The sequence below is a fragment of the Labeo rohita genome, chromosome 24 (genome assembly GCF_022985175.1).
Source record: "Labeo rohita strain BAU-BD-2019 chromosome 24, IGBB_LRoh.1.0, whole genome shotgun sequence".
NCBI lineage: Eukaryota > Metazoa > Chordata > Actinopteri > Cypriniformes > Cyprinidae > Labeo > Labeo rohita.
The window spans coordinates 17,629,175-17,644,041 of record NC_066892.1 but is presented as its reverse complement, the minus strand read 5'-3'; the positions used below and the strand labels follow the sequence as shown (position 1 = coordinate 17,644,041).

Sequence of the window (14,867 nt, the reverse complement as noted above, 5' to 3'; positions counted from 1 at the left end):
ATACATTCCACAGTGATCCATTTTATAGACTTAATGAATTTAAGTTCTCCCTGAAAGTTAGTTAAGAAAAAGTAATTTGATGTTCATGTCACCTACATGATACTCTGGGGGTGGGAGCATCTGTCTGCTTGGGTTTACTGCACTGGAAATATCCCCTAGCCGACGAGTCGTCTTCTGAGAACACAAAAGCAGCTGCAGTTGAAAAGCGAATAAGGACCAGCACTTTCATGCTCTCCTCTGCCTTGAATCAGACAGTCTACTCATGTTCATTTCGGAGCTGCTGTCAGACAGCTATTCAAACAGGACTATGTGGCAACCTTGACATTGGTTATAATGACATCGATATCTACAGTAATCTGCAGAACAGACTGATATAAAATCAATGTAATGTTTTTATACCTGTCTGCAGCAAGGGAACAGAGTGTGGCTCATAGGAGGTCGTGGGCGGACAACTAGGCAGGGCCTCTGGGAGGTGGAAGAGCTGATCGAAGATGCCGTCTACAATTGTTCGGAGCCGAGGATCCACATTAGCCGAGAGCTGTGTGAGGAATTCGACAGCCCCTACCTCCCGTAGCATTTGGGCTCCGGTTGTGTGCTTTGACACGGTACAGAAACCAAAATTAGATACTACTCAAAACATGCCATCTAGCAGAATAATCTGCCGGGTTCTTTCCGTGGATACTGACATGCACTTTTTTTCCCCTCATGATCTGATTGGTAATGAATAGTGCCACTGCAGAGAAGCCCATTAAAATATCACTTCCTGTCACTGAGAACATCTAAATGCAGCCTGGCAATATAAAGACACTCGATTCATTTTGCATACATTCTGTACATTATAACTACCTTAGACAACGTGCTGATAAACTCCAGAACTTCCTCCTGCATTGGAACCTCCGGAAAATTAAACCACTCCAGAAGGAAGACAAACAGCATCCTTTCTTGGACCAGATCAGGAATGGCGATGAGACCATGGTCCAGTTTGCTTCTGATATTTTTAAGAGCCCGAACTCTGATTTCCACTAAGGAGTGTCCTTATGGAGAAAAATAAGGATGTATGAATATAGTATAATGCAGTGCAACAATTTACACTACAAAAGTATATACACTGCCCTCCAAAAATTTGAAAATGCCCTAGAAAAGTGGGTTTTTGGACAATATTGGCATGAATTCTTTTTAATTTGTGATAATTTTGCACTGATAAGGGACAACACAAACTACAAAAACATATTTTATTACATAAACAGTTTATACATAGAAAAAAACTTAAATTTTCCATTCATCAAAATATCCACCATTAGCAGCTCTTACAGCTCTGCATAATCTGGGCCTAAATTCATTGTATTCTAAACTTAATTGGCAATCAATTGTTGAAGCTATTAATTAAGGTGTGCTGACCCAAAAATCTTTTAAAACCTGGGCCAAGTTTAAACCAGCAACCAGGCATCACAGCTGGCAAAGGGGCATGTCTGACTTTGACATGTATATATTGCCATTATTATGTAATCAAAATGAAAATGAAAATTAATTTGTCAAGTTACTTTAATGTATTTGCAGCAAAAAATGTTGCAAAAAATGCAGTGTGTGTGTGTATATATATATATATATATATATATGTATATATATATGTATATATATATATATATATATATATATATTTTTTTTTTTTTTAGCACAAATATTTAAACTTTCTTAAAAGGATAGTTCACTCAAAAATGACAATTCTGTCATTATTTACCTGTATTTCTTTTCTCTTTTTTTGAACATAAGGTAAGATATTTTGAAGAATATTGGTAACAGGTAATAAGTTGATGGTAGCCACTGACTTTTATAGTTTTTTTTTTTCCCTCCTTACTGCGGAAGTCAATGACTACCGTCAACTTTGGTCAACTTTTGGGTTTAACAACTGATTTATATAAATTCATACAGGTTTGTAACAACTTAAGGGTGAGTAAATTACACAATTTTCTTTTTTTTGTGTAACTATCCCTTTAAATCAAGATACTTTGGGTTGAGAAGCAAAATTACTTAACATATCAAGTCTTGTTTTCTGAAAAATGTATCAAAAACCAAAAAAATCAATCAGTGGGGCAGCAGAAAAACAATCTTGTTTCCCCTTTAAATTAAAGTTATTTTTCTGACCCCACCAGCAGTTTTAATATCTTAAATCATCTTGTGATACAAATATATAATTCAATAACGTTTAGATCGTTATACAGTAAAACAAAGCAAAACTACTAAGCAAGAAATTAATTTTTGCAGCGTATGCAAAACAGCCTGATGCATTTACATAAGACCATAACACATATGGTCATACAGGTTGTAAATTCATACAGGTTTGTAACAACTTAAGGGTGAGTAAATTACACAATTTTCCCTTTTTTGTGTAACTACCCCTTTAAATCAAGATACTTTAAGTTGAGAAGCAAAATTACTTAACATATTAAGTCTTGTTTTCTGAAAAATGTATCAAAAACAAAAAAATGTCAATCAGTGGGGCAGCAGAAAAAAATAATCGTTTCTCCTTTAAATTAAAGTTATTTTTCTGACCCAACCTGCAGTTTTAATATCTTAAATCATCTTGTGATACCAGCAAATATATAATTCGATAACGTTTAGATCGTTACACAGTAAAACAAAGCAAAACTACTAAGCAAGAAATTAATTTTTGCAGCGTATGCAAAACAGCCTGATGCATTTACATAAAACCATAACACAGATTTATATAAATTCATACAGGTTTGTAACAACTTAAGGGTGAGTAAATTACACAATTTTCCTTTTTTTGTGTAACTACCCCTTTAAATCAAGACACTTTAAGTTGAGAAGCAAAATTACTTAACATATTAAGTCTTGTTTTCTGAAAAATGTATCAAAAACAAAAAAAAACATCTATCAGTGGGGCAGCAGAAAAATAATCTTGTTTCCCCTTTAAATTAAAGTTATTTTTCTGACCCAGCCTGCAGTTTTAATATTTTAAATCATCTTGTGATACAAGCAAATATATAATTCAATAACGTTTAGATCGTTATACAGTAAAACAAAGCAAATCTACTAAGCAATAAATTAATTTTTGCAGCGTATGCAAAACAGCCTGATGTATTTACATAAAACCATAACACAGATTTACATAAATTCATACAGATTTGTAACAACTTAAGGGTGAGTAAATTAAACAATTTTCTTTTTTTGTGTAGCAACCCCTTTAAATCAAGACACTTTAAGTTGAGAAGCAAAATTACTTAACATATTAAGTCTTGTTTTCTGAAAAATGTATCAAAAACAAAAAAATGTCAATCAGTGGGGCAACAGAAAAACAATCTTGTTTCCCCTTTAAATTAAAGTTATTTTTCTGACCCAACCTGCAGTTTTAATATCTTAAATCATCTTGTGATACCAGCAAATATATAATTCGATAACGTTTAGATCGTTTATCGTTTAAATTAATTTTTGCAGCGTATGCAAAACAGCCTGATGCATTTACATAAAACCATAACACAGATTGCAGTTCAACTCAGTTCAGCTACAAAATTTTACAAAAAAAGCAGCAGACGGATGTTACTATCATAAACTAAAGCCAAAAAAGAAAAGTTTGACAGATCCTTTGTGAGCCGCTATAAAAACACACACATACTAGCGCAACAATATATTAGCTTATGTATGACTTCAACAAACTAAAAACATACTTTTTTGCAAGATACAACAACAATATTAGCACTATTGGTAATTATACATACATGTTTATACCAAATAACTGTTCAAAACATACAGCTTCACTTCTGTTTAGCTTATCAGGCTACTTCAAAACTAGCTGTTTGTTGTTTAAAGCTCAAAACGCCGACTGTCTCTCTTAAAAAGCGTCTTACCGATCTTCTTTATGAGGGATGACAACTCCATAGCGGTTTATCTCACAGGTGGAAAACAAAACAGACTACATTTACTGTTTATCAACGGTGGTTGTCGGTTAAACGTCACATCCTAGTCATCACTGGCAGCGTCGCGGGTCTGTTTTCAACTAGCGCGCCACTGTCAGGCACTTCCGGTATATGTCAGACAAGTGTGAGAGGCCGCTTGAAACAAGCATATATCATAATAAAAATAATATAAACAAATACGTAATTGTATTCTGTACATAATAATTAATCTGAATTCCCCCTTATGAAAATGTAAGAAAATGTACAGTTTTACCATAATAATACTATTCTTTTACTTTTCTTTTTCTGCTAAATAATCTGTTTTTATATTTTTATGTAAAATAGTCAGTCAGTTCTATTAGGCTATAATGTTTTTAACACTAATTACTATATACAGTGTTGGGGAGTAACTAGTTACATGTAACCGAATTACGTAATTTAATTACAAAATAAATGTAATTGTAATTAGTTACAGTTACTGAGAAAAAATATGTAATTAAATTGCAGTTACTTCTGAAAAATGCCAGCGATTACAAAGGGGATTACATCTGAATTTTTTCACACACCCACCCACACCTACAGATTTAATTGACTTCTTTTAAATTGCATTGGCTGCTCTAGACACCAATGTTTCAGGACACATGCTTATTTGATAACTGTTTTATGTCCTATTTGGGTTTATGCATAAACTTTATTTTTTAAGATTGTTTTTTCCAAGGCATTGTTAGATGCTAGTGTTTTCTGTCATAACTATGCAAACATTTGATTTCAAACCCAGTATCATAGCTATTTCTTGTTATGATGTTATTTATATTATGATCTTGTTATGACATATAGCACAACTGCGCTCACAGTGACCCGAGTTCGATTCCCGTCTCGAGATCCTTTGCCAATCCCGCTCCCCTCTCTCCTCCCAGCTCTTTTCTGTCATCTTTCTACTGTCCTATCACAATAAAAGGCATAAAAAGCCCAAAAAAAAAGTCAGTGCTATATGCTTGATAATTTTTCTTGGCGGAAGCTTTGCGTTTGGTTAGCTAATAAAATATTAAAGCTTCATTCAATATTATGTGTACAATTTCTTAATTCTTTCATCCTGGTATCGTGGACTTGCTCTGTTGTTTTATACAAACGCAGCTGCTGCCATTTTTTTTTTGTTTTGTTTTGTTTTGTTTTTGTACACTGTAATGAATTATAAGATAACTAACAAACTAGTACTACTACTTAATTATTTATGTGGTGAAATGTTGTGTAAGAAAACTGGTATGACTGCACTGTATCCCTAAAATGTCTAGTCTGAACCTGCCGTTTGCTAGCAACTGATTTCTTCATGGAAGCTTTGCGTTTAATATATTTTAACTCAGATCAGTGTTTCGTGTCTAATAATTTTGACACGAAACATCTAATAATCTATCAAGCAGCTGTGTAATAAGTGGGATAATGTACATTCAGCCAGTTGTTATTGCAAAATAAAGATGTATATTATCCCTTACTTATTATAGTCTTAATTCAAGTGATAAAGGATTTTGAAAGTCTGACAGTAATCAGTGTTATGTGCTACTGTAAGGCTAACTCTGCCTGGTTTAAATGTTTCAAAATGATTAACAGTTGAAAAAATTAGAAATTTAGAAAAGTAATCAAAAAGTAATTAAAAGTAATAAGTTGCATTACTTTAATAAAGTAATTGAAAAGTTACACTATTTATTACATTTTAAATCAAGTAACTTGTAATCTGTAACCTATTACGTTTCCAAAGTAACCTTCCCAACACTGACTATATATGACATATAGAAATATGCCTACTGTATAGATGCTATTGTAAAATAACACTAATACTAGCACAAATAAATAATACTCAGTGAAAGAACGTGCTTAACCTTCACATGGGGAGCCTCAGGAAGTCAAACTAAATATTATATGAGCTATTGTATTTTCTATTCATTTTTTATGTGGTTTGCAGTTTTTGAAACCCTGTTTCTAAAACTCACATTTAACAGAATAACTTCTTTTGTGCTTTACAGATTAAAACTAAAGTCTTAGAAGTTTGGGATTACACGAGGTTAGTAAGTAATTTCATTTTTGGATAAACCATCCATTTAAATCTAGCTTCTTTTCATGCTAGAGGTTTATAAAATGGTTTATAACATTTCCTAATAATTCTCACAGCAACATTTGTGCATTTCATGCTATAAAAAGTCATGAGATTTGTTGAATGTGCATGTTGATCTAACCACATGAGAAGCATCCACAGTTTTAGATGACTGGATGACCTACAAGATATGTTTTATTGATTTCTTAGGTGGCATTTGTACTGTGACTCTTTTCACTAGCTTGAAATGTCACTGTTCATTACAACACTGATACCTTTATAAACCACACTTGTTTACACACCAGAAAAAATAATATTTTTTAATACAGTGGGATGACAGTGATCTGTTTTATTTTCCAAACATGGTCAGTGAGCTAAACATTTTTGAGACATCATTGCAAATCCCCCCCTTCTAGCAACTTCAAAAATATGTGCATATATTGCTAGTATATAGATATATAATGGTGTTCAAAGACGATTTTGCAGGTTATATTTATTTGGTGACTAAGATTTTCACACTCTGGACGGTGACATATGACAACACAGTAGGATCCTCAAAAGTGATAATTAAAAGACTTCTAGATTTTGATAGACGGCTCAGCAGGCACACATCATTTTACTTGAAAATAGTCTATGGATTAGAAGTGGTAGGCAACAGAGGACAAGGCTGTGATAATTTTAACGTTAATACAGCAGACAGGAACATACAGACAGGAACAGTTCACCCCAAAATTAAAATTAACTGAAAATTTACGTACCCTCCAGCATTTCAACAGGTCAAAAGTTTACATACACCTTGCAGAATCTGCAAAAAAAAGTTATTTTACCAAAATAAGAGGGATCATACAAAATGCATGTGTTTTGCACATTTTTTATTTAGTATTGACTTGAATAAGATATTTCACATAAAAGAGTTTACATATAGTCCACAAGAGAAAATAATAGTTACATTTATAAAAATGACCCTGTTCAAAAGTTTACATACACTTGATTCTTAATACTGTTGTTACCTGAATGATCCACAGATGTGGTGTTTTTTTTTTTGTTTTTTGTTTATTCATGAGTCCCTTGTTTGTCTTGAACAGTTACCTGTTCTTTCGAAAAATCCTTCAGGATTTGTTTGTTTTTCAGCATTTTTGTGTATTTGAACCCTTTCCATCAATGACTGCATGATTTTGAGATGCATCTTTTCACACTAAGGACAAGTGAGGGACTCAATTCAGTACAAAAGGTTCAAACCCTCACTGATGCTTCAGAAGGAAACACAATGCATTAAGAGCCAGGGGGTGAAAACATTTTGAATTGGAAGATCAGGGTAAACTGATCTTCTGTAGCTTCTGAAAGGCAGTACTATATGAAAAAAAATATGATATTTAGGCAAAATAAGAAAAATATACACCTCCTCATTCCGTTCAAAAGTATTTACTCCCTGGCTCTTAATGGGTCGTTTTTCCTTCTGGAGCATCAGTGAGCGTTTGAACCTGCATATAAGTCCCTTAGTTGTCCTCAGTGTGAAAAGATGGATCTCAAAATTATACAGTCATTGTTGGAAAGGGTTCAAATACACAAAAATCCTGAAAAACCAAAGAATTTCTGGGACCTGAAGGATTTTTCTGAAGAGCAGCAGGCAGTTTTTTGTGGACTTTATGTAAACATCTTTTATGTGCAATATTCAGGTCAGTACTAATTTAAAAAAATTACATGCATTTTGTATGACTCCTCTCATTTTGGTAAAATAATCAACATTTAGCAGATTCTGCAAGGTGTATGTAAACTTTTGACCTCAACTGCAGATTACAGATGTAGAGTTTGTTTCTTTGATTTATCACTACATCCCTTGATCCTCTACAGTGAATGGGTGCCGTCAGAATGAGAGAGCAAACAACTAATAAAAACATCACAATATTCCACAAGTAACTTCATTCCATCAGTTAGACATTTTTTTTTTTTTACTTTAAATGAATACTCTATTAATAATACTGCTTTCTTCAGTGAAAAGTTGCCTCGTCTGAATCAGGAGAGAAATATGCACGAATCAAGCACTGTTTACAAGCAAAAACTGTCCAAAGTAGTTTTAAACAAAAATGGATTACGATGTGAGAGGACAACAGTGGATGGACATTTTTATTGGAGGAAGTGTTATTTTGGCCAGAAGTGGGGAAGTTTGCCGTTTGCACTCTCATTCTGACGGCACCCACATTCACTGGAGACTTTTGGGTGAGTTATTCCTGTTACTTTAATCTATTATATTACTATTTTACATTATTTTATTGTGTTGTCCTTGATAAATATCTCAAATATTTCTGTCATCAAATAAACTGATGTCTTGTGTATCTGTGTTTCTTTATTAATAACTTGAATCAATAACAGCACACAAACCGTACAACACTTTCTACAGTCTGATGAGCCTACAATCCACAAAGATTGATTATATAACATTGTCGGCTGATTTCATAGGACAGGTCTTCTGGATAGCATTGGATGAGTTTTTCATCTTTCTTCCATCCGTCTTTATATCAGAACTAAAGGCCTGTATGTGGCGGATGAAATATGGTTTAAACACCTAAATGTTCACCATGTGCTCACTGTGATAGACCCTGCTGGTAATCAGCCTAGATCTGAGATCAGTCATTCAAAGCATTCCAGCCTGAGGAAACAGACTGCACCTTCAGATGAATGTGTCCTGGGTTTGCTATGATTCATCACCTCCTCTGGTACATCGAAGCCTCACTGTCCAAATCACTCTATTTGTCTAAAACACCACAGTGCTGTGGTCTCCTCCCTGAGCGGTCTGACCGCTTGATATGACTCTCAGCACATCCCTGACCTGAAGACCTTTGGACTGATTTCCCTGTTTTATTTTCCACATGGCTGTCTCTTTCTGATATGCGAACCTGCGATATGGAGGGGATCGCTCTGCGTCTTTTCCCACTGTGAGATAAAGTGCTTGGCTGATGAACCAAATCTATCGCCCTGGCTTGCACCCATGCTCCTGCCCGGACTCATCATGAATATTCCGCACTAAGAGTCCAATATGGAACATAACCCAAACACATTTGATATCGCAGAGACCAGGTAGACATTCCGATTTTTTATTTGGTTATTTTGAAACTCTTTAGACTTTCTATATGACAGTGAGCGGGTTCCAGGGGGTATCTGGAAAAACGTAGATTTTGCTTTGTTCACGTCACCATGAAATTGAACATTTTGTATTTTTTATGGAATATTACGTGTTTGTTATAAATAATTTATCTGTGCACATCATTATTTTTTTATTCAAAAGCATTAACTTTCCCTCCCCCTTACAACACCATCTCTTCTGAGGATATATGTGTACTGAGTCAGTGGTGGGACAATTGCTTTTCCCCTACACCATCCTGTCATTCACATGAGATCCCAGCATTTAGCAAACAACGATCCAGTTAATTCCAGAAGGACGTAATTAATACAGAGTGGGGTAGGTGTGATGTCAGAACCCGGAAGACTAATTCGGCAATGGTTCCTTCAAGATTTTCCTATGGGCATTTATAATGGGGCTTTTCAATTTCTGAGTAAAATAAAGCCTGTGATTAACATAACTTAAAGATAATTTGACCTTTTGTTTTACAACATAAACTGCACACACTCACACCCCAAACTGTCTTATCTACACTGACCAAAATTATAAATGCACACTTTTGTTTTTGCCCCCATTTTTCATGAGCTGAACTCAAAGATCTAAGACTTTTTCTATGTACACAAAAGGCCTATTTCTCTCAAATATTGTTCACTAATCTGTCTAAATCTGTGTTAGTGAGCACTTCTCCTTTGCCGAGATAATCCATCCACCTCACAGGTGAGGCATATCAAAATGCTGATTAGACAGCATGATTATTGCACAGGTGGCTTAGGCTGGCCACAATAAAAGGCCACTCTAAAATGTGCAGTTTTATCACACAGCACAATGCCACAGATGTCGCAAGTTTTGAGGGAGCGTACAGTTGGCATGCTGACTGCAGGAATGTCCACCAGAGCTGTTGCCCGTGAATTGAATGTTCATTTCTCTACCATAAGCCATCTCCAAAGGCGTTTCAGAGAATTTGGCAGTACATCTATCTGGCCTCACAACCACAGACCACATGTAACCACACCAGCCCAGGACCTCCACATCCAGCATTTTCACCTCCAAGATTGTCTGAGACCAGCCACCCGGACAGCTGCTGCAACAATTGGTTTGCATAACCAAAGAATTTCTGCACAAACTGTCAGAAACCATCCCAGGGAAGCTTATCTGCATCTGAATCTCGACCTGACTGCAGTTCGTCGTCGTAACCGACTTGAGTGGTTGCTCAAATTCGATGGGGTCTGGAACTTTGGAGAGGTGTTCTCTTTACGGATGAATCCCGGTTTTCACTGTACAGGGCAGATGGCAGACAGCGTGTATGGTGTCATGTGGGTGAGCGGTTTGCTGATGTCAACGTTGTGGATAGAGTGGCCATGGTGGCTGTGGGGTTATGGTATGGGCAGGCGTATGTTATGGACAACAAACACAGGTACATTTTATTGATGGCATTTTGAATGCACAGAGATACCCCCATTGTTACCCCCATCACCTCATGTTGCAGCATGATAATGCACAGCCCCATGTTGCAAGGATCTGTACACAATTCCTGGAAGCTAAAAAAACATCCCAGTTCTTGCACGGCCAGCATACTCACCGGACATGTTACCCATTGAGCATGTTTGGGATGCTCTGGATTAGCGTATACGACAGTGTGTTCCAGTTCCTGCCAAAATCCATCAACTTCGCACAGCCATTGAAGAGGAGTGGACCAACGTTCTACAGGCCACAACTAACAACCTGATCAACTCTATGTGAAGGAGATGTGTAGCACTGTGTGAGGCAAATGGTGGTCACACCAGATACTGACTGGTTTTCGGACCCCCCCAATACAGTAAAACTGCACATTTTAGAGTGGCCTTTTATTGTGGCCAGCCTAAGGCACACCTGTGCAATAATCATGCTGTCTAATCAGCATCTTGATATGCCACACCTGTGAGGTGGATGGATTATCTCGGCAAAGGAGAAGTGCTCACTAACACAGATTTAGACAGATTAGTGAACAATATTTGAGAGAAATAGGCCTTTTGTGTACATAGAAAAAGTCTTAGATCTTTGAGTTCAGCTCATGAAAGATGGGGACAAAAACAAAAGTGCTGTGTTTATAATTACTAAAGGTACTAAAGACATTGTTAGAATAGTCCATGTGACATCATTGGTTCAACCGTAATGTTACGAAGCTGCGAGAATACTTTTTGTGCCCAGAGTAAACAAAAATAACAACTTTATTCATCAATTTCTTCTCTTCCATGTTATATTTTAACAATGTCCTCACTACCTTTCCAGGCCTTGAATGTGTCAGTTGCATTGTTGTCCATGCAAGAGTCAGAAAGCTCTCGATTTCATCAAAAATATCTTAACTTGTGTTCCGAAAATGAATGAACTTCTTACTGGTTTGGAACGACATGACGGTGAGTAATTATTGATAGAATTTTTGGGTGAACTATACTATATAAGTTTTTTTTTTTTTTTGAAAAGCTGTGTGTTTGTAATAAACAAATACATCATTAAGATGCTTCCATAATGTTGCTTTCTCCAGTCAAAAAGTCATCTCATCTGAGTCAGAAGAGAAATATGCATAGATCAAGCACCACTTACAAGTGAAAACAGTCCAAAACAGTTCTTAACAAATATGTGGGTGGATTTTTATATGAGAGGAGAGTGGACTTTTTCAATGGAGTAAGCTTTATAATGGTTTACAGACTTATATTCTGGCCTAAAGCAATGGTTTAAAGTTAAAAATGTTTTAATAATGGATTTGTTTCTTACAAACATGCAGCTTGTCATTTCACAAGACATTAGCTGATCAATTGGAGTCATTTTTTTGTGGATTATTGTGATGTTTTTATCAGCCGTTTGGAGTCTCATTCTCATGGCACCCATTCACTGCAGAGAATCCATTGCTGAGCAAGTGATAGAATGCAACTGTCTCCAAATCTTTTCTGTTTAACAGAATATGTTTTGTTAAGTATTGCAGTGTGTAATTAATCTGTGTGCATCATTATTCATCATTCACAGCATCCTTGCTAAATGAAAGTATTAATTTCTATCATTTCTATTATTCCCCAACCCCATGTTTCTTGAAGAGCAAATCAGCATATTAGAATGATTTCTGAAGGATCATGTGACACTCAAGTCTGGAGTAATGATGCTAAAAATTTAGGTTTGATAACAGGAAAAAATGACATTTTAAAATATATTCAAATAGAAAGCAGTTATTTTAAATAATAAAAATATTTCAGAATTGTACTATCTTTGCTGTACTTTGGATCAAATAAATGCAGGCTTGGTGAGCAGAAGAGACTTCTTTAAAAACAATACAAATCTTGCTGTTCAAAAACTTTTGACTGGTAGTGTCACAATAGAGACAAAATCAGAAAGAATAACATAAATTTTGATTGTTTGTAATTAATGGCATAACACATTCAGGAAATATTTTTTAGTACTGCCAAATGATTAATCTCAATTAATCGCATCCAAAATAAAAGTTTCCATAATATATGTGTGTACTGTGTATATTTATTATTTATATTTAAATACACACACATGCATATATGTATATTTAAGGAAATATATGGTGGTTATATATTTCAATTATTTATATATAATATCAATTATATGAATATAAATACAGGTATATATACATGTAAATATTTTCAAAATATATACTGTATGTGTCTGCATTTATATATACATACTAAATATGCACAGTACACACACATATTATGGAAACAAAAAATAATAAAATAATAAATAGTATAGTATATGCAATGTTTATGTAACAGCTCAGTCTCCCACTAGTATAAAATAAAATCAAACTAAATGCTTAAATGGCCATTTTAATAATCCGATAATATTTGATATAATACGAATTTAAAAACACAAACATTTCTAGTTTGGCCTCAATGAAGGGTGGCAAAAAAGCTGGAAAAAGTGTCTAAAGGGCCAAAGTAAAAGCAGAAAGTGACATAACAGACTCATGCCTCATTCTATTACAGCGCATTACACAACCAGGCCATAATCATTACATAACAACACTAATTCAAAGTGTTCCTTCAGCGCATCCAGAGTTCTTCAAAAGCACATTTACGCCCAAATGACCCAAAAAGCATAAGGTCAGTTGAGCAAAAGCATGTTTTACATGCTTAAGTAAATATAAATGCTGTTTTCTTTGCATACGTTAATTGCATTCAGCTCGAGTCGTATATAGCTGACTCATTACATTCAGTGCGGCTCCAGCTGTTTCAGGTGTAATTAATGCAAACTCTCTCAGACCCTTTAAGGACTCTCCATGTGGAGCGAGCAGAGGTTTTGAAGGACTAGCTCGCGCATCGCCTTTCCTGCATGCTAATGCATCCAGAGCATGCACTTGTTGACTTGAAAGGAAAAGAGGGCATACGCTAAAGAGGTAAACATGATCAATCCAATAAATGACCCCCGACCGGAGAGCAAGAGCCGCTCTAGCCAAGTAATCTCAGACAACAAAAACCCAAGTGGTCCCACCGGTACCATCACTGTCTGACATGTCTGTAATACACGTCTTCCGCTCCACTGCAAGTGTTGAAGATATTAGGGTGGGCACCGAGGGACCTCTGACAACCGCCCCCCTAGCGAAAACAGTCAAGCTGAAGGACTAAATCAATGTGAGAGATGCTGCAGACATATTGAGCAAATAATTTCTGGCTCATGCGGCTTTCATACAAAATAGGAAGAATCATATGAGATATGACAAATGATAATCTCCATGCGATGTAAAGAAACCCTGTTTATCTTTATATAAAGCTTCTGGTTTGTCTTCTAAAAGCCTTTTATAAGCATGACTGTGCTCTTTTAACGAAACAGGTCCTCTCCTCCTCTCTGGATATAATGTGGTTCAGCTTGATAAGCTCTAATAGGGCCATGTAATTAGACTCTTTGCATAGAGGCTGTCTCTGCACAAAGAGCTCCGGCAGGTTCAACACAGCATTTTATTAACTTGACAGTTTAACTTTAAGGGTGGGGAAAAAACAGCATCTCAGAGTAAGGCTCAAATTAGCCCAACAGCAGTAAACACAATTACCCACTTTAAAACAATACTGACACTAATTAGGCCACCAATGAATTACTTTAAAGTTCACGCTTTATCTCAAATAACACCGCATCGCTTAGGAAAAAAAAAAAAAGATGGCGACCTGACAAAATATTTATGAATTAAATTAGTTTAAAAAGTATATAGATTTTTGCTGTTTATTTGGCAAACACATAAACAGAAAAATTACATGAATATGTGTATGTTTGTTTTCATTATTAAGCATATTTAAGACCCACTATTGTTTCAGAATATAAAGATACTGATGTGAAAAAAAGAATTCAACTCGCATGACAAGACTGCGCTGATCTTGGAGTTAACTTAATGAGAACTTTTAATAACAATAATTTTTTTCTTTACATTGCTGAGTGTATTAATTGTCTGTGAATTGGCCTGTGAATTTATGTGTATACACTACCAGTCAAAAGTTTTTGAACAGTAAGATTTTTAATGTTTTGTATAAATCCAAAGTACAAGAAGAGTACAATTTTGAAATATTTTTACTATTTAAAATAACTGTTTTCTATTTAGATATATTTTAAAATGTCATTTGTTCCTGTGATTTCAAAGTTGAATTTTCAGCATCATTACTCCAGTCTTCAGTTACATATGATCCCTCAGAAATCATTCTAATATGCTGATTTGCTGTTTAAGAAACATGTTTTATTATTATCAATATTTAAAACAGTTGAGCACATT

The 14,867-nt window shown here is 35.2% G+C and overlaps 1 protein-coding gene across 4 annotated transcripts in view; it reads right to left on the bottom strand.

Annotated features, from left to right (window-relative positions):
* rttn (rotatin) overlaps nucleotides 1-4,002 on the bottom strand; it is an 82,268-nt gene extending 78,266 nt beyond the window's left edge. For 2 of the 4 annotated variants that reach the window (XM_051098222.1, XM_051098224.1), the window contains exons 1-4: nucleotides 3,867-4,002; nucleotides 847-1,034; nucleotides 400-595; nucleotides 97-174 (exon numbers count right to left, since the gene is read on the bottom strand). In XM_051098222.1, coding sequence (XP_050954179.1) covers nucleotides 97-174; nucleotides 400-595; nucleotides 847-1,034; nucleotides 3,867-3,897 — 493 coding nt within the window. In that variant the 5' untranslated portion in view covers nucleotides 3,898-4,002. The remainder of the gene's footprint in view (nucleotides 1-96; nucleotides 175-399; nucleotides 596-846; nucleotides 1,035-3,866) is intronic. The other 2 variants (XM_051098223.1, XM_051098226.1) reach the window with 1 other exon arrangement.
* Nucleotides 4,003-14,867: the final 10,865 nt, after the last annotated feature.